Below are 18,740 nucleotides of genomic sequence, written 5' to 3' on the forward strand. Positions count from 1 at the left end.
TAGAAATTGGAACCTTTATCAAGCTGTGCCATATAGATTGCAAAATAGTTGTGAAGGGTTAGGACTGTAATGAGATTGTGAACTCTGCAAACAATGTTTCCACCCTGAGAATGGTAAATGACTGTAATTAATACATTCATTCAATACATTGGAATACAAAAGAAGCCATCCACCCATGATGGGCTATTAGCAGGACAATAGACTCTTGCCAAAGAGGGTAGGGGGGACATTGTATTTAAAGACACTGCACAGTAGCCTAATAAACATATGCATTTTGAAATTATATATTTTTTTAAAACTTTTTTTAACATATTTCTACCACTGTAGATGCTGTAACGGATTGGCAGTCGTGGTGAAGGAATGAAGCACAGGAAGCAGCGAGCACAGGGTAGTGGCGTATTTAATGTACACTCACTACTGAAACAAAATATTCCCAAACACAGGGGAGAAAGTACACACGGCGTAAAATAGCGCCGACACGAACATGAACCGGCAACATAGAAATAATCCCGCACAACACGGAAGCGGACCAGCTAACATAAATTGCCCCGCTAATTAACCACACTAAACACAGGTGCACAAAACCAAAAAAAGGGAAAACCAAAAAAGGGAATCAGTGGTAGCTAATAGGCCGGTGACAACGACCGCCGAGCGCCACCCGAGCAGGAGGGGGCGCCACCGTCGGTGGGAATCGTGACAGTACCCCCTCCTGACGCGCGGCTCCCGCAGCGCGCCGACACCGGCCTCGAGGACGACCCGGAGGGCGAGGCGCAGGGCGATCCGGACGGAGGCGATGGAAATCCTTCAACATGGATGGGTCCAAGACGTCCTCCGCCGGCACCTAGCACCTCTCCTCCGGGCCGTACCTCTCCCAGTCCACGAGGTACTGCAGGCCTTTTGCCCGGCGTCTCGAGTCCAGAATGGCCCGTACGCTGTACGCCGGGGACCCCCCGATGTCCAGAGGGGGTGGAGGGACCTCCAGCACCTCACCTTCCTGCAGGGGACCAGCTACCACCGGCCTGAGGAGAGACACATGAAACGAGGGGTTAATACGGTAATAGGAAGGGAGTTGTAACCGATAACACACCTCGTTTATCCTCCTCAGGACTTTAAAGGGCCCCACACACTGCGGCCCCAGCTTCCGGCAGGGCACGTGGAGGGGCAGGTTCCGGGTCGAGAGCCAGACCCTGTCTCCCGGTACGAACACGGGTGCCTCACTGCGGTGGCGGTCAGCACTCCTCTTCTGCCGTCCACTGGCCTCCTTTAGGGAGTCCTGGACGGCTCTCCAGGTCTCCTTGGAGTGCTGTACCCAGTCCTCCACCGCAGGAGCCTCGGTCTGCCATGGTGCCAGGACCGGCTGGTAACCCAAAACACACTGAAAGGGTGACATGTTAGTAGAGGAGTGGCGAAGTGAGTTCTGGGCTAACTCAGCCCAGGGAATGTTCCTCGCCCACTCCCCTGGCCGGTCCTGGCAATACGACCTCAGAAACCTGCCCACCTCCTGGTTCACCCTCTCCGCCTGCCCATTGCTCTCGGGGTGAAAACCGGAGGTCAAACTGACCGAGACCCCCAGCCGCTCCATAAACGCCCTCCAGACCCTGGATGTGAACTGGGAACCTCGATCAGAGACAATGTCCTCCGGCACCCCGTAGTGCCGGAAGACGTGGGTAAATAGGGCCTCCGCAGTCTGCAGGGCCGTAGGGAGACCGGGCAATGGGAGGAGACGGCAGGACTTAGAGAACCGATCCACAACCACCAGAATCGCAGTGTTCCCCTGAGAGGGGGGAAGATCTGTCAAGAAATCTATAGACAGGTGCGACCATGGCCGTTGTGGAACGGGGAGGGGCTGTAACTTCCCTCTCGGTAGATGCCTAGGCGCCTTACTCTGAGCGCACACCGAACAGGAAGAGACATAGGACCTCACGTCCTTAGCCAAGGTGGGCCACCAGTACTTCCCCCTGAGACTCCGCACTGTCCTCGCCACACCAGGATGACCCGCCGTAGGTAGCGTGTGCGCCCATCGAATCAAACGATCATGAACACCGAGCGGCATATACATGCGACCCGCGGGAACCTGCAGGCGCAGGTTCCAACACTAATGCCCGCTCGATGTCTGCGTCCACCTCCCATACCACCGGTGCCACCAGCCTAGACGCTGGAATGATGGGAGTTGGATCGATGGGCCGGTCCTCCGTGTCATAGAGACGGGACAGCGCGTCGGCTCTAGTGTTAAGGGAACCCGGTCTATAGGAGATAGTGAACCTAAACCGGGCGAAGAACATGGCCCACCTTGCCTGACGCGGATTCAGTCTCCTCGCTGCCCGGATGTACTCCAGGTTTCGGTGGTCGGTCCAGATGAGAAAGGGGTGTTTAGCCCCCTCAAGCCAGTGCCGCCACACCCTCAAAGCTTTTACCACCGCTAGCAACTCCCTGTCCCCCACATCATAGTTACGCTCCGCCGAACTGAGCTTCTTCGAAAAGAAAGCGCAGGGGCGGAGTTTCGATGGCGTACCCGAGCGCTGTGATAGCACGGCACCCACCCCAGCCTCGGATGCGTCCACCTCCACTATGAATGCTAGAGACGGGTCCGGGTGCGCCAACACGGGTGCGTCGGTGAACAGGGTCTTCAACTTCTTGAAGGCTCCCTCCGCCTCCGTCGACCATCGCAAACGCACCGGCCCCCCCTTCAGCAGTGAGGTAATGGGAGCCGCTACCTGGCCAAAACCCCGGATAAACCTCCGGTAGTAATTGGCAAAGCCTAAGAACCGCTGCACCTCCTTCACCGTGGTTGGAGTCGGCCAATTACGCACGGCCTTAACGCGGTCACACTCCATCACCACCCCCGTGGTGGAAATGCGATAACCCAGAAAGGAAACGGCTCGTTTGGAAAACACACACTTCTCAGCCTTAACGTATAGGTCATGCTCCAGCAGTCTACCAAGCACCTTGCGCACCAGGGACACATGCGCGGAGCGGGTGGCGGAATATATCAGAATGTCATCGATATAGACTATCACGCCCTGCCCGTGCAGGTCCCTGAGAATCTCGTCAACAAAGGATTGAAAGACGGCTGGAGCATTTTGTCAACCCATACGGCATGACGAGGCACTCATAATGGCCCGATGTGGTACTAAAGGCGGTTTTCCACTCGTCTCCCTTCTTGATACGCACCAGGTTATACGCGCTCCTAAGATCCAGTTTTGTGAAGAACTTTGCTCCGTGAAATGATTCCACCGCCGTAGCGATGAGAGGTAGTGGGTAACTAAACCCCACTGTGATAGCGTTTAGACCTCTGTAATCAATGCACGGACGCAGACCTCCCTCCTTTTTCTTCACAAAAAAGAAACTCGAGGAGGCGGGTGAGATGGAGGGCCGAATGTACCCCTGTCCCAGGGATTCAGTGACATATGTCTCCATAGCCGCTGTCTCCTCCTGTGACAAGGGGTACACGTGACTCTTGGGAAGCGCAGCGTTAACCTGGAGGTCTATCGCACAATCCCCCTGTCGATGGGGTGGTAATTTAGTCGCCCTCTTTTTACAGAAGGCGATCGCCAAATCGGCGTACTCAGGGGGAATGCGCACGGGGGACACCTGGTCTGGACTCTCCACCGACGTGGCACCTATGGAAACTCCTAGACACCTCCCTGAACACTCCTCTGACCACCCCTGGAGAACCCCCTGTTTCCATGAAATACGGGGATTGTGACCAGCCAGCCAGGGGACCCCCAGCATCACCGGAAATGCAGGCGAATCAATAAGGAAAAAACTAATGCGTTCCTTATGATTCCCCTGCGTTACCATGTCCAGTGTCACCGTAGACTCCCTGACTAGCCCTGACCCTAATGGTCGGCTATCTAGGGAGTGCACGGGGAAGGGGGAATCTAACGGCACCCGCGGAATGCCCAGCTTAATGGCAAGTCCACGATCCATAAAGTTCCCAGCTGCGCCTGAATCGACTAGCGCCCTATGCTGGGAAGAGGGAAAAAAAATAGAAAACAAAACAGGTAAGAACACGTGACCAACAGGGGGTTCTGGGTGAATCTGGTGCTGACTCACCTGGGGTGACCGAGAAGTGTTCTGCCTGCCCTCTCGACTCCCAGACTGGCTCCTCCAGCACCGGTCGGCCGTGTGTCCTCTCCGACCACAGCTGGTGCAGGAGGAGCCAGCTCCTCCGGTGTCCCTTGGCACGGCCCCCCCCACCTCCATAGGGGTAGGGGCGGGGGTGCACGAAGGTGGAACGGGCAGGACCCTCTCCGAACGCCCGCGGGCAGCCAGCAGATTGTCCAAACGAATGGACATGTCGATGAGCTCGTCCAGGGATAGAGCTGCATCTCGACAGGCCAGCTCCCTGCGGACGTCCACCCGGAGACTGCATCTATAGTGGTCTATGAGGGCCCTGTCGTTCCACCCCGCCCCAGCAGCCAAGGTCCTGAACTCCAACGCGAAGTCCTGAGCGCTCCTCGTCTCCTGCCTGAGGTGGAACAGCCGTTCACCCGCCGCTCTTCCCTCCGGAGGGTGGTCGAACACGGCCCGAAAGCGGCGGGTGAACTCTGGATAATGGTCCCTCGCCAAGTCTGGGCCATTCCAGACCGCATTAGCCCACTCCAGAGCTCGGCCCGTCAGGCAGGAAACGAGGGCACTCACGCTCTCCGCTCCCGAGGGAGCAGGTCTGACGGTGGCCAGGTACAGCTCGAGCTGGAGCAGAAATCCCTGGCACCCAGCCGCCGCCCCATCATACTCCCTCGGGAGCGCCAAACGAAGCGTGCCTGAGCCAGACGTAGTGGGAGGAGGAGGTGGCTGCATCGGAGGAGCCGGAGGTGGAGAGAGGAGACCACTTCTCTCCCATCTGTCCATCCTCTCCATCATCTGGTCCATCGCGGATCCTATGCGGTGGAGGACCGTAGTGTGGTGGAGGACGCGTTCCTCCATCGAGGGGACAGGGGTGGCCGCTGCTCCTGCTGATTCCATGCCTTTTAGCTGGTGCGGGATTCTGTAACGGATTGGCAGTCGTGGTGAAGGAATGAGGCACAGGAAGCAGCGAGCACAGGGTAGTGGCGTATTTAATGTACACTCACTACTGAAACAAAATATTCCCAAACACAGGGGAGAAAGTACACACGGCGTAAAATAGCGCCGACACGAACATGAACCGTCAACATAGAAATAATCCCGCACAACACGGAAGCGGACCAGCTAACATAAATAGCCCCGCTAATTAACCACACTAAACACAGGTGCACAAAACCAAAAAAAGGGAAAACCAAAAAAGGGAATCAGTGGTAGCTAATAGGCCGGTGACGACGACCGCCGAGCGCCACCCGAGCAGGAGGGGGCGCCACCGTCGGTGGGAATCGTGACAGATGCTGTGTTTTTGGTTGATGGACAATATTAAAAACAGTCAAATGCATTCTCCCCCCATCGCCCACACACACTTTAAACATTTGGATAATTAAAACATTTAAAGACTGACATTGGTTGATTTTAATACTTCTGACAGACAAAATTCTAACTCCACCCATAACTTTTGGACTTTTTAACATTCCCAGAAGGCATGTATTACTATAACCTACTGCAGGCCTAAAACCTTAGGGTTTAACCTTTTGAATGAATGATTATATTGAAGATAGAAGCCACTTCTTAATGAGTTCTGAGAGCCGATCTGTTACCCAACGATTATTATAGTGATATAAAAGCCCCTTAGATATTAGATATCATGTTTTTAAACACTTGTTTTTCACAAGGGCTATTAGCAGGACAACTGAACAACTGCTTCTACTCCCCTCCCCCTCCCTTTTATACACTGCTGCTACTCGTTGTTTATTATCTATGCATGGTCACTTCACCCCTACCTACATGTACAAATTACCTCAAGTAACCTGTACCCCTGCGCACTGACTCAGTACCGGTACCCCCTGCAAATAGCCTCGTTATTCTTATTGTGTTACTTTTTATTATTATTTTTTACTTTAGTCTATTTGGTAAATATAACTCTTCTTGAACTACCGAGTCCACCAAATGCATTGTTTTCTAACCATTATCTGGATGGATCCATAAGGAATTATTATGTGAATAAATATCACTGAATGACATAAATATTGGAATAAAGTAGGCTAATGAAGGCAACAAATTGTTGCTTGCTCGAACACCCAAAGTCATCCAATTGTTATAATAGGATTTGAAGCAATAGCCTACCCGTGCGTGGTCAACTATTTCAGCACCGTTTCGCGCTGCTCTGAGACAAGCATGGGGACTGGTCTTGATAAAACAATTACAATTTTATTTTAACTGAATCTCCATTTGGGTATTGGTTAGCCTACAATTAGGGTGTGGAAATGTTAGGATTATTTTGCTCTTCACTTGCAGTCACTTGACCGGTAACGTTGTACAGAGCCATATTTTCCCAACGGAAACCCTGAGGTTTTTCTTGGAATAGAATCACCATAATATTAATCAAATTAATTAAGCTACATTTCTTAAAATCAATGCCATATACTATGTTCTTACAAAAAAAGGTTTTAAATGATCTAGTACAGTCAAATGCTTTTCAAATATGCCCTCTGGTGGTCAAACTAGTGCTAACTAGTATTAATGGCAACAATAGCTGACACTTATAGTGTGCCATAGAATTCTGCGGGAGCCCACAAGCTGTGCTGCAGTACGACACAACTTTTAAAGGAAGAACCACTGTAGGGTGCAATTTGGTTTGCAGACATACAGACAGAGAGCCCTCAGCTGTGCTGACAATGTGTGACAGAGTGTATAGGAGTGGTGCTGAGGCCATGTCAGCTTCCACTGACAACCACTGACCCCTGTAGACTTTAGGGAACATTAAGCCAGCCAGATCCGTAATGAACGCTAGCGGTTGGTCTCGAGCCAAGATGGCCCCTGTCTTGGCTCTCTGTAAAGGAATAATCCTCAGTGAAAAGCAGAAACTACAGGCCGGGAGGAAATGTTAATGTATGATAATGGGGGGCGTTTATGAGCTCATGAAATTCAGACAGCTTTTACCGCCTGTAAAAAAAAAAAAAAAAAAAACAGCCATTTTTTTTGTCTCTTTCTCTCTCTCTCTCTCTCTCTCTGACCCTCTTCAAAACAACCAGAGATAAGCTCAACTCATCTTAAACTTTTAACACTTAGCCTCTGTCACCTGAAAGTCCGCATTTCCATGTCATATTGGACCCCTTGCTGATTTGGAGTGGATGCCAGGGCCCTATGGGTGTGAATAATGTGCGTGTATGACGGGTATGTCTCTTGGCCCTGATGCAGATGGCACCTCCCTGGCCCCCGCCGTCCCTATTAAATAATCAACAATCTCATTAGCAGATGCTGCGACTGCCTGGCCCTCCACGGAACCTCTTAAACACACACACACTCCAAGCTGGCACGATGCCCCCTAAGGCAGCGGAAATAACTTGTTTGGCCCGCAGGAGATACAAATCGAGTCTCTCTTATATTCACATTACAACACGCTTGACATTTCTGTTATTTTCTCCAGAGTCACCCTCATTATTCCAAACACGTGTTACGGTCAAATGAAATCGCTGTCAAATTGAAGTTTTCCTTTGGATATAAGAATGTGACTTACCTGCATAATAACCTACTAAACAGATAGGGGCCATTATGTGGTGTGAAACCTTACTCACCGTTCTTACTCCTTGGTGTGCTTTAAAGGTTTAACATATGCCCATGAAACTATATGGATTCTGCATTAGACATTAGGGCCAAGGCTGGGATTGTGTGTGTGTTTGCTGAAAGACTACCAACTACGTGCAGAAATCAATTTAGCTGCAGCTCGTCCCTCCCTGAGCTTATTGGAGCCAAAGAGGAAAAAAAGAGTCTCCGTTTCCATGGAGACTCATGATAGGAGTGTCATGTGTACGGAGGAGTGTCTCTCTCTTCCTCTTCTCCTCTTTTCCCATCTTCTCTCTTGCTCTCTTTTTTGTTCAGGAAATGACCGTCATAATACAGTCTGTTATTTTAAAGTCATTCCCCACTGAAAGAGTACCACTTTGTTTCTTTGCTACTCGTGTTTCACCCTGACTGCCTTTTCCTCTTGAGTTCCTACTGTACTTACAAGCTCACCAGAGAAAATACCATTGTTGCCATAGTATAGACCTAACATCAACTCAAGGTAAATCACTGGAAACATTTTGAAAGATATTATGGGTGTATTTCAATGATTTCGTAACTGTATTGCATTAGCCAGACAGAATAGTATAAAACGATTTAAAATGCTTTTCACTAAGTTGAATCTAACATCTCAAGTAGGCAATAACTCAAGTGCCTTAACCCTTCCCTTACATTCCAAAACGTTATACACGGATGATGTTCTGGGTGAATTTGACCCAGTACAGTAAGTACAGCAAAATCATAAATACATTATTTTAACCTCCCACAATGTATTTCCAGTAGCTGAGGATGTCCTATTTTATATGCTGTTTTTGCTGAGTTGATAGACCCAACTGAGAAAAATTTAAAGTCAAATGTTTGATACAGGAGTCATAAATCAATCAAATGATGACCTTTTATGACATTTATTACATTTTTAGCTCATTTATAGCCAACCTCCAGATCACTGTCCCTCAGCCTCTGAACATCACAGGGAAAACATACTTGCATCCCTTGTGATAGTCATAGTTTGACCTTTACCGAACAGAAGACCATTGTCTCTAGAACAAAGGTCAAGGTCAAATTGCAAGTCAAGTACATGGTCAAGTACAGAGTATTTTTTAAATTTAATTTTCAAGGTTATTACCCCTACCTTGAGGACTAGATGAAGGGTCATGGTGAAAAAAATACATTCAATACTATTTTTGTGATGAAAAACCTGTCCCACAACATAAGGGAAGGGTTAAGGCTAAAGCAGAGCAGACTGCAGGTATGTAATAGCCGGCTTTTATAGAAGGATGACAATTAGGACCACTATGGAGTTTTTCCCCTTTGTATAGCTGAGGCAGAACCCACTGAGATTATTGTAGCCTTTCAAAGAAGTTTGATAGGGCCTCGTACAGGTTAGTTACAGTGCACTCTAAAAAGTAAAGGTTCCTGGAGTATCCTTTAGGGGTTCTTCAAATTGAAACTGTGTGGGAACCCGTATAAGTTCTTCGAAGAACTCCTTATAATGGTTCCTCAAAGAACCTTTTGGTGTTCATTTTTTTTACCTCCCTCCCTCCATTATAAATAAATATTTTTATAATAATAACAATATTGACGATATTGATTTAAATAATTCATTGTTTATTTAGTGGCACCACAAATGTGAATTAATATTTACAAAACAATTTACCAAACAAAACACATTACAAAATTGCAAGATTTCTGCAGACATGTCAGACCATAATAAATTATACATTTACTTTGTATAGTGCTTTTCATTACGTTTAAAAAAAATAAAAAATAATGATGTACAATAAAAACAACATACATTAAAAATGAATCATAGGAAAACTAACAATATTGTAGACTTGATGCTAAATACAGATTGTTTTGCTTTAGTGTGTGTGTCCAACAACCACTTGTCCAACAACCACTTAGTTAGGTTAGGAAGTTTGCCATCTTTATGACCACCCCAACTTCTCTTATCCCCAGAACACAGCAACTTAAGAACATAAGTGTTTTTCTGACATTTTTGGGAAATTTAACTGAAAATAAAAAATGCAGCCCTAGCAGAGCCCCAAGTCCCATGAGGACGTCGTCTAGGCCATGGATGTTCTCCCCATCAAAGGCCAGCTTGATTTCATGGTGAAATGGATTTCCGCTGATGTGCAATAAAGGAGTGGGGAGCGGTGAAAAGTAAGAAAAGACTAATACATGTACAATTAACAAAGAACATAATAAATGTTCAACTGTAGCTTTATACATTAGAGAAAGGGAAGGAATAAGAGCAAATACCTCTTCTGTATTGTCCATCAGGGACTTTGAAAATAGCAGGATGATGTCCTCACCCCTGCCTCGTCTCTTTACCTCTGTTAGTCCTTGAATTATCTTTTTGTCTATATCCATTCCATAGACTTCATTCATTTCTGAGGAGATCTGAAAATACAATTTTCACACATTTGTATGCTAATACATTTCAGTTTGTATTGACTGCTATGTAGGTTAAATGTACATTTCAAATGCAGCTGTTCTACAACATATTCCTCTTGATCCCAATTCCATTGTGTCCATGTTCTGTCCTATAAGAATTTCAAAGGAAGAGAAAATGTGTCAAAGAATAGTCTTACAAGCATTTAAAAAAAATATATTAAATAAATCTTGGAAGATAAATGACATCGACATACAATTGAATGCAAAATAGAAGAACATATTGGAGAAAGCACTAGCCAATACAGTACTGCCATACAGTAAAAGTACTGCCATACAGGCCTAATATCACATTTCAAGCTATCTTTGTTCAATATTTATCAGGCTGACTTGAAAGATTATACCCAACATTTTGCTGCGTGGCAATACTGTGCTTGGATTCTGAAGGGCATAATAGTATTCATAATAGTATTGCATGCTGTAGCAGGCTATATAAAGAGGAAGCACTCCATTGACGATTCAGATTGTTGTAACATCTCTTCCGGACAGGTCTCCGTCCCTAGTTAGTTAGTTGGTTAGTTAGTTAGCTAGCTAACGTCAATGAAGCTAACGTTAGCTAGTTCATTCTCACACAAGTGAGAACTGCTCTAGATTGGAAACTAACGTTAATGAGTGTAAAGTCATGTTGGCTTTATGGAAACGATATACAATATATGGGGCAGAATATAGTTCAGAAAATAATACAAACCTAGTTCTGCGTAGTTAGGATGTTAGCTCGCCAACTGTCAAACCCTGCTTTCTAATATTTACGTTAATTATTCTGAACTAAAGCTATTGTAACGTTATGGAAGCTATTCACAGAAGACCATAATTGTCTTTGTTATTCATTAGTGTTATATATTATTATATCAATTATTTCAATACATATTCAGAGCCAAACATCAACCCAACTTACCTTTTTAACTGTTGTCACATTCAAACTCTGCACGAGCGTTTTCAGTTGCAATTGCGAAGTTCCCCGAAGAACTCCAGCAACAATGGGGGTTCCATCGATGAACCCCACCTGCTCAAGTCTTTTGAAGAACCTTTTGGGGCTGTTCTTCATTGCCAAGAACCCTAAGGTTCTTCGAGGATCTTAGAAGAACTCTAGTTTGACAAGTGTGTGGCAAGAAAAAGTATATGAACCCTTTAGATTTACCTGGATTTCTGCATAAATTGGTCATCAAATTTGATCTGACCTTCATCTAAGTCACAACAATAGACAAACATAGTGTGCTTAAACTAATAACACACACATTATTGTCTTTTTCAGGTCTATATTGAATACATAATTTAAACATTCACAGTGTAGGTTGGAAAAAGTATGTGAACCCCATAGGCTAATGACTTTTCCAAAAGCTAATTGGAGTCAGGAGTCAGCTAACCTGGAGTCCAATCAATGAGACGAGATTGGAGATGTTGGTTAGAGCTGCCTTGCCCTGTAAAAAACACAGAAAATTTGAGTTTGCTATTCACAAGAAGCATTGCCTGATGTGAACCATGCCTCGTACAAAAGAGATCTCAGAACACCTAGGATTATGAATTGTTGACTTGCATAAAGCTGGAAAGGGTTACAAAAGTATCTCTAAAAGCCTTGATGTTCATCAGTCCATGATAAGACAAATTGTCTACAAATGGAGAAAGTTCAGCACTGTTGCTACTCTCCCAAGGATTGGCCATCCTGCAAAGATGACTGCAAGAGCACAGTGCAGAATGCTCAATGAGGTTAAGAAGAATCCTAGAGTGTCAGCTAAAGACTTACAGAAATCTCTGGATCATGCTAACATCTCTGTTGACTAGTCTTCGATACGCAAAACACTAAACAGGAATGGTGTTCATGGGAGGACACCACGGAAGAAGCCAACACTGTCCAAAAAAAACATTGCTGCACGTCTGAAGTTTGCAAATGTGCACCTGGATGTTCCACAGCGCTACTGGCAAACTATTATGTTGACAGATGGAACTACAGTTGAGTTGTTTGGAAGGAACACACAACACTATGTGTGGAGAAAAAATGCACAGCACACCAACATCAAAACCTCATCCCAACTGTAAAGTATGGTGGAGGGACCATCATGGTTTGGGGCTGCTTTGCTGCCTCAGGGCCTGGACAGCTTGCTATCATCGACGGAAAAATTAATTCCCAAGTTTATCAAGACATTTTGTAGGAGAATGTTAGGCTATCTGTCCGCCAATTGAAGCTCAACAGAAGTTGGGTGATGCAACAGGACAACGACCCAAAACACAGAAGTATATCAAGAATGGCTTCAACAGAAGAAAATACGCTTTCTCGAGTGGCCGAGTCAGAGTCCTGACCTCAACCGGATTGAGATGCTGTGGCATGACCTCGAGAGCAGTTCACACCAGACATCCCAAGAATATTGCTGAACTGAAACAGTTTTGTAAAGAGGGATGGTCCAAAATTCCTCCTGACTATTATGCAGGTCTGATCTTTTGTTGCGAATCAGACCTGCATAATAGTCAGGAGGAATTTTGGACCAAGGTTTGGTTGAGGTTATTGCTGCCAAAGGAGGGTCAACCAGTTATTAAATCCAAGGGTTCACATACTTTTCCCACCCTGCACTGTGAATGTTTACACTGTGTGTTCAATAAAGACATGAAAATGTAGACTTGTTTGTGTGTTATTAGTTTAAGCAGACTGTGTTTGTCTATTGTTGTGACCTAGATGAAGGTCAGATCAAACTGTATGACCAATTTATGCAGAAATTCAGGTATTTTCAAAGGGTTCACATACTTTTTCTTGCCAGCGTAAATCCATCAAGTCAAATCTCTGTGATTTCAGATACTGTAGACAATTATCTACAGGTTCTTTACTTGACTAGTGTGTTCTAACCAGCTTCTTCTATTTCTATGCAACACAAAGCACACAATACAAGGTGTTATTACAGCTAGCTAGCTCTTTGGTACAGTGAGGCGGCAGAAGAGCTAGGCTATGGAGACAACGGGAGTAGCACCACAGTCTCTACATTGAGTTTTTCTTGGAATTTATTTTGTATGATGTTTTTCAGTGTACATTCTCCTTCAGTCTTCACTAGGGGAGAAATGTTGCCTAAGAGCGCAACTGAACTGTTAGGAGGGGATAGAACACACAATAACTGTAATGCACTAGTTAGAAGAAGTGTCGGAGTCAGGCGCAGGACACATGGAATGAGTGTAAACAAATACGTGTTTACTAAAATGAACATAATTAGGGAAATCAAAAACAGGTGTACACAATAAAGACAAAACCAAACGAACAGTGAAACATCGATCGGTGGCAACTAGTAAGCCGGTGACGTCAACCGCCGAACGCCGCCCGAACAAGGAGAGGGGCCGACTTCGGCGGGAGTCGTGACAGTACCCCCCCCTCCTGACGCGCGGCTCCAGCAGCGTGCCGACACCGGCCTCGGGGATGGCCCGGAGGACAGGGAGCAGGGCGATCCGGACGGAAGCGGTGAAAATCCTGGATTAACGAAAATCCTGGATTAAAGTCCTCCAGACTCTAGACATAAATTGGGGACCCCGACCAGACACTATATCCTCAGGCACCGCGTAGTGCCGGAATACCAGGATGACCAGAGGAGGGTGATGTGTGGGCCCAACAGATCAAACGATCGCGAACATCAAACGGCACGTACACGCGTCCAACGGGACACTGGGAGGGAGTGGGTTCTGCACGTGACGCCCGTTCGATGTCCGCGTCCACCTCCCATACCACCAGTGCCACCAGGCATGAAGCTGGAATTATGGGAGTGGGCTCTGTGGACCGCTCCTCTGTATCATACAACCGGGACAGTGCATCTGCCTTGACGTTCTGGGAACCTGGTTTGTAGGAAAGAGTGAAAACAAAGCGTGTGAAAAACATAGCCCCGCGAGGGTTCAGTCTCCTCGCTGCCCGAATATACTCCAGATTTCGGTGGTCAGTCCAAATGAGGAAAGGGTGTCTAGCCCCCTCAAGCCAATGTCTCCACACTTTCAGAGCCCCGACAACAGCTAACAACTCCCTATCCCCCACATCATAGTTTCGCTCCGCCGGGCTGAGCTTCTTCGAAAAGAAAGCACAGGGGCGGAGTTTTGGTGGCTTACCCGAGCGCTGAGATAGCACAGCTCCTATTCCAGCCTCGGATGCATCCACCTCAACTATGAACGCTAAGGAGGGATCAGGATGCGCCAGCACTGGAGCCATGGTAAACAGAGCCTTCAGGTTACCAAAAGCTCTGTCCGCCTCAGCCAACCACCGCAATCGCACCGGTCCCCCCTTCAGTAAGGAGGTAATGGGAGCCGCCACCTGGCCAAAACCCCGGATAAACCTCCGGTAGTAGTTGGCAAACCCTAAAAACCGCTGCACCTCCTTTACCGTGGTTGGAGTCAGCCAATTACGCACGGCTGAAATGCGGTCAGTCTCCATCTCCACCCCTGACGCGGACAAACGGTACCCAAGGAAGGAGACGGACTGTTGAAAGAACAGACATTTCTCCGCCTTGACGTAAAGGTCATGCTCCAACAGTCGACCAAGCACCCTGCGCACCAGGGACACATGCTCGGCGCGGGTAGTGGAGTATATTAGAATGTCATCTATATACACCACTATACCCCGCCCGTGCAGGTCCCTGAAGATCTCATCCACAAATGATTGGAAAATGGATGGAGCATTCATTAACCCATACGGCATGACGAGGTACTCATAGTGCCCAGAAGTGGTGCTAAATGCCGTCTTCCACTCATCCCCTCCCTTGATATGCACCAGGTTGTATGCGCTCCTGAGGTCCAATTTTGTGAAGAAGCGCGCCCCGAGCAATGACTCTATCATACTGGCGATAAGAGGCAGCGGGTAACTGTATTTTACCGTGATCTGGTTCAAACCTCTATAGTCAATGCACGGGCGTAAACCTCCATCCTTCTTCTTCACAAAAAAGAAACTGGAGGAGACAGGTGAAATGGAGGGCCGAATGTATCCCTGTCCCAGAGATTCAGCGACATATGTCTCCATAGCCGCCGTCTCTTCCTGTGACAGAGGATACACGTGACTCCTGGGAAGTGCAGCGCCCTCCAGGAGATTTATCGCACAATCCCCCGCTCGATGGGGTGGTAATTGAGTCGCCTTCTTTTTACAGAAGGCGATTGCCAAATCGGCATATTCGGGGGAAATGTGCATGGTGGAAACCTGGTTTGGACTTTCCTCCGTAGTGGCACCTACGGAAACACCTAAACACCTCCCTGAACACTGACAGGACCATCCCTTGAGAACCCTCTGTTGCCACGAAATAATAGGATCATGGGAAGCCAACCAGGGAATACCCAACACAACGGGAAACGCAGGAGCCTCAATCAGAAAGACACTAATCCTCTCCTCATGACCCCCCTGTGTTACCATAGCAATGGGAGCTGTGACCTCCCTAATCAGCCCAGACCCCAAAGGACGACTATCTAGGGCATGTACAGGGAAGGGAACATCAACGGGAACAATAGGAATCCCTAATCTATGGGCCAAGGACCGATCAATAAAGTTCCCAGCTGCACCTGAATCTACTAGCGCCTTATGCTGGGAATGCGGGGAAAACCCCGGAAATCCTATAGATTACCACATGTGAGCAACAGGGGGGTCTGGGTGAGTCGTGTGCCTACTCACCTGAGATGAACCACCAGTGTTCTGCCTGCCACCTCGACTACCTGGAAAACCTCCCCAGCACCGACCAGCCGTGTGCCCTCTGCGGTCACCTCTAGTGCATGGAATGGTTCCCCCTCCAGTCTCCCTAGTACCAGCCCCTCCCAACTCCATAGGTGTTGGGTCTAAGGGGCTGGGGGATGGAACCAACGGACCCCGATCCGGACGTCCGCGGGAGGCCAGCAGGTTATCCAGCTGGATCGATAAGTCCACCAGCTGATCCAGGTGGAGGGTGGTGTCCCTGCAGGCTAGCTCCCTACGAACGTCCTCTCGCAAACCACACCTGTAGTGGTCAATCAGGGCCCGCTCATTCCATCCCGCACCCGCCGCCAGAGTTCTAAAGTCCAGCGCAAACTCCTGAGCGCTACTCATCCCCTGTCTTAAATGTAACAAGCGCTCTCCCGCCGCTCTTCCTTCTGGTGGATGATCAAATACTGCCCGAAAGCGGCGGGAGAAGTCCTCGTAATTATCCAGTCGGGTCTTCCTGTCCCCAGATGGCGTTGGCCCACTTCAGGGCTTTACCAGTCAGACAGGAGATGAGGGCACTCACTCTCTCGCATCCCGAGGGTGCCGGCTGGACAGCCGCCAGGTAGAGCTCCAGCTGGAGTAGGAACCCCTGGCACCCGGCAGCTGTTCCGTCATACGATCCCGGGAGCGAGAGCCGAATCCTACTGGATACTGACAACGGATGGGTGGGTATGGGCGTATGATGAGGTGCTGGTGGTGGTGGAATAGCTGGGTTGAAGGGAACTCCTCTTCTTTCAATTCTCTCCATAGTCTGCATCACGCGATCCATGGCTGTCCCGAGACTCTGTAATATTATCGCGTGCTGCTGGACGCGCTCCTTTACTGGAATAGGAGGGCTAGCTGCTCCTGCTGACTCCATTATGCTGGTCGGTGATTCTGTAATGCACTAGTTAGAAGAAGTGTCGGAGTCAGGCGCAGGACACATGGAATGAGTGTAAACAAATACGTGTTTACTAAAATTCATAATAAAACTTCTTCCAAATCCAAAAATACACAATTGGGGATCAACCCCTCCAACAACACAAAACAGGAAACAATCACCGACAAGACAAACAGGAAATGCAGAGGGTTAAATAATGAACATAATTAGGGAAATCAAAAACAGGTGTACACAATAAAGACAAAACCAAACGAACAGTGAAACATCGATCGGTGGCAACTAGTAAGCCGGTGACGTCGACCGCCGAACGCCGCCCGAACAAGGAGAGGGGCCGACTTGTTAGAGTCGTGACAATAACGCTGAAGTGATATGTTGATAAAGATGTTCATCTGTCTGAAAGAAAAAATGTATAGCTATTCTTATAAGTGTACTGTACATGTACTTCCATAAGAGCAATGCCTACAGTTGTACTGCAGGAACTGATGTCTGTGCACAGAGAGGGAAAGTCTTCTCACATACTGCAGAACTCTGAGAGGGGAAACTAAGTTTGGTCGAGCAGCCAGTGTCTTCGTGAAGTCACAGCCCACAGGCAAGGCTTGGAGAGCTGTGCTGCACTGATGCCCTCGTCCTCTGTGTGTGTTGACTGTTTTCCTAATGTGTGCATGAGTGTGTATTAATATGATAGTAATGAACTGTCAGTGCATCAGTATCACAGAGGATCTCTCTCTCTCTTTATTTCTCTATACAGACAAGGTTCCCCACTTCTCTCGGCTGGGGGATGTGGAGGTCAATGCAGGGCAGAATGCCACCTTCCAGTGTGTCGCCACAGGCAAAACTACAGAGACAGAACCCTTCCTACTGGAGGTAATGTATATTGCGTATGTGCGTACATGCTTGCGGGCATGGCCACCGGAAAGACCACATAAACAGAGGCGTTCCTGCTGGAGGAGAGAGTACAGGCTGATTGCCCTGGTCTTATGCTATTCTTCTGGCTTTGTTGACGAAGCAGAGCTGGGGAGCTTTATGCATCGTGGGAATAGCTTTTTGGCAGTACACATGCTGCGGTTCTACTGCGCGTATAATGATGTCAGAGGGAACAAAACAATGTTCGTTGTTTGCAATGACTTCTTTGTTGTTGTAATTTCCCAAACGGACGTGGCTGTTTCACCATTAAGGATTCCAGCTTAATAAGAGTACTGTTCTTTCTACGAGGTCTGATATATATGAGTACTTCAGTGGATTAAAGATAGACCCAGCATAATGACGTCATCAAACACAGAGGGCCGAGTCCCTGCATATAGACTAGCTATAACTAATTAATGGCATCGGCTGTTTATGTGGCTTTTTGATTTGCTAGCTGATAGTTAGTCATATTCCTCCATAAAGTAATCCCTCAAAACTCAGAAAGGTTTCAATTTCTGCTGCATGAATTCAAGCTAATATTAGTTGTCTGAAAACCTCCACTTTCTCTCTGTATCCTTGAAGCTTGTACTTGTTCTAAGTGCTATTGAAATGTTAGACGAGGAAAGAAGGACGCAAGACGCTTTGCTAATTAGATCTCTGTGTTCATAGTGTTCCGTCCCCTGTGATTTCCTCCTTTTTCTTTCCATCTCCTCTCCTCCTCTTCCTTTCTTCTGTATTGAAGTATTTTGTATCCAAACCTAACAATTTTTTTTATCCTCGTTGTAGTTTTCTGACACAGATACAGAGAGACACAAACACAGTCTCACACACAACCAGGCCCACATACAGAACGGTTGTTTCGTTGAGACAATATATAAAGTGATCTGTGCATTTGAATGACAGCATAGATAGACCGATTTCACTTTTGCATATAAAAATAGAATCACCACTGCCGCACATGCTGCCACTGTTTTGATGACCAAAAGTTATATTTTGAGAACGAGGAGCGCGCAGCCAGCTCCTGAGTGCATCGGTGACACAAGCACAGGGAAAACACAACAATCACACAAGCGACAAGTGAAACAAATGATCTAACTGGGGATAGCAAGCTAGCATAATGTCACAAGCATGATGAGCTCGCCAGTAACTTTAGTAAGACTTGATTGGCAGGCAAGCTACTGGTATGCTAGTTTGCCGGTGGCT

At 47.4% G+C, this 18,740-nt stretch overlaps 1 protein-coding gene across 12 annotated transcripts in view; it reads left to right on the forward strand.

Moving 5' to 3' along the window:
* The window catches only part of LOC115175712 (receptor-type tyrosine-protein phosphatase U), a 326,202-nt gene that overhangs the window by 199,140 nt on the left and 108,322 nt on the right, over window positions 1-18,740 (forward strand). For all 12 annotated transcript variants that reach the window (XM_029735166.1, XM_029735170.1, XM_029735167.1 and 9 more), the window contains exon 5: window positions 17,383-17,498. In XM_029735166.1, coding sequence (XP_029591026.1) covers window positions 17,383-17,498 — 116 coding nt within the window. The remainder of the gene's footprint in view (window positions 1-17,382; window positions 17,499-18,740) is intronic.

The sequence above is a fragment of the Salmo trutta genome, chromosome 36 (genome assembly GCF_901001165.1).
Source record: "Salmo trutta chromosome 36, fSalTru1.1, whole genome shotgun sequence".
NCBI classification, from domain to species: Eukaryota; Metazoa; Chordata; class Actinopteri; order Salmoniformes; family Salmonidae; genus Salmo; species Salmo trutta.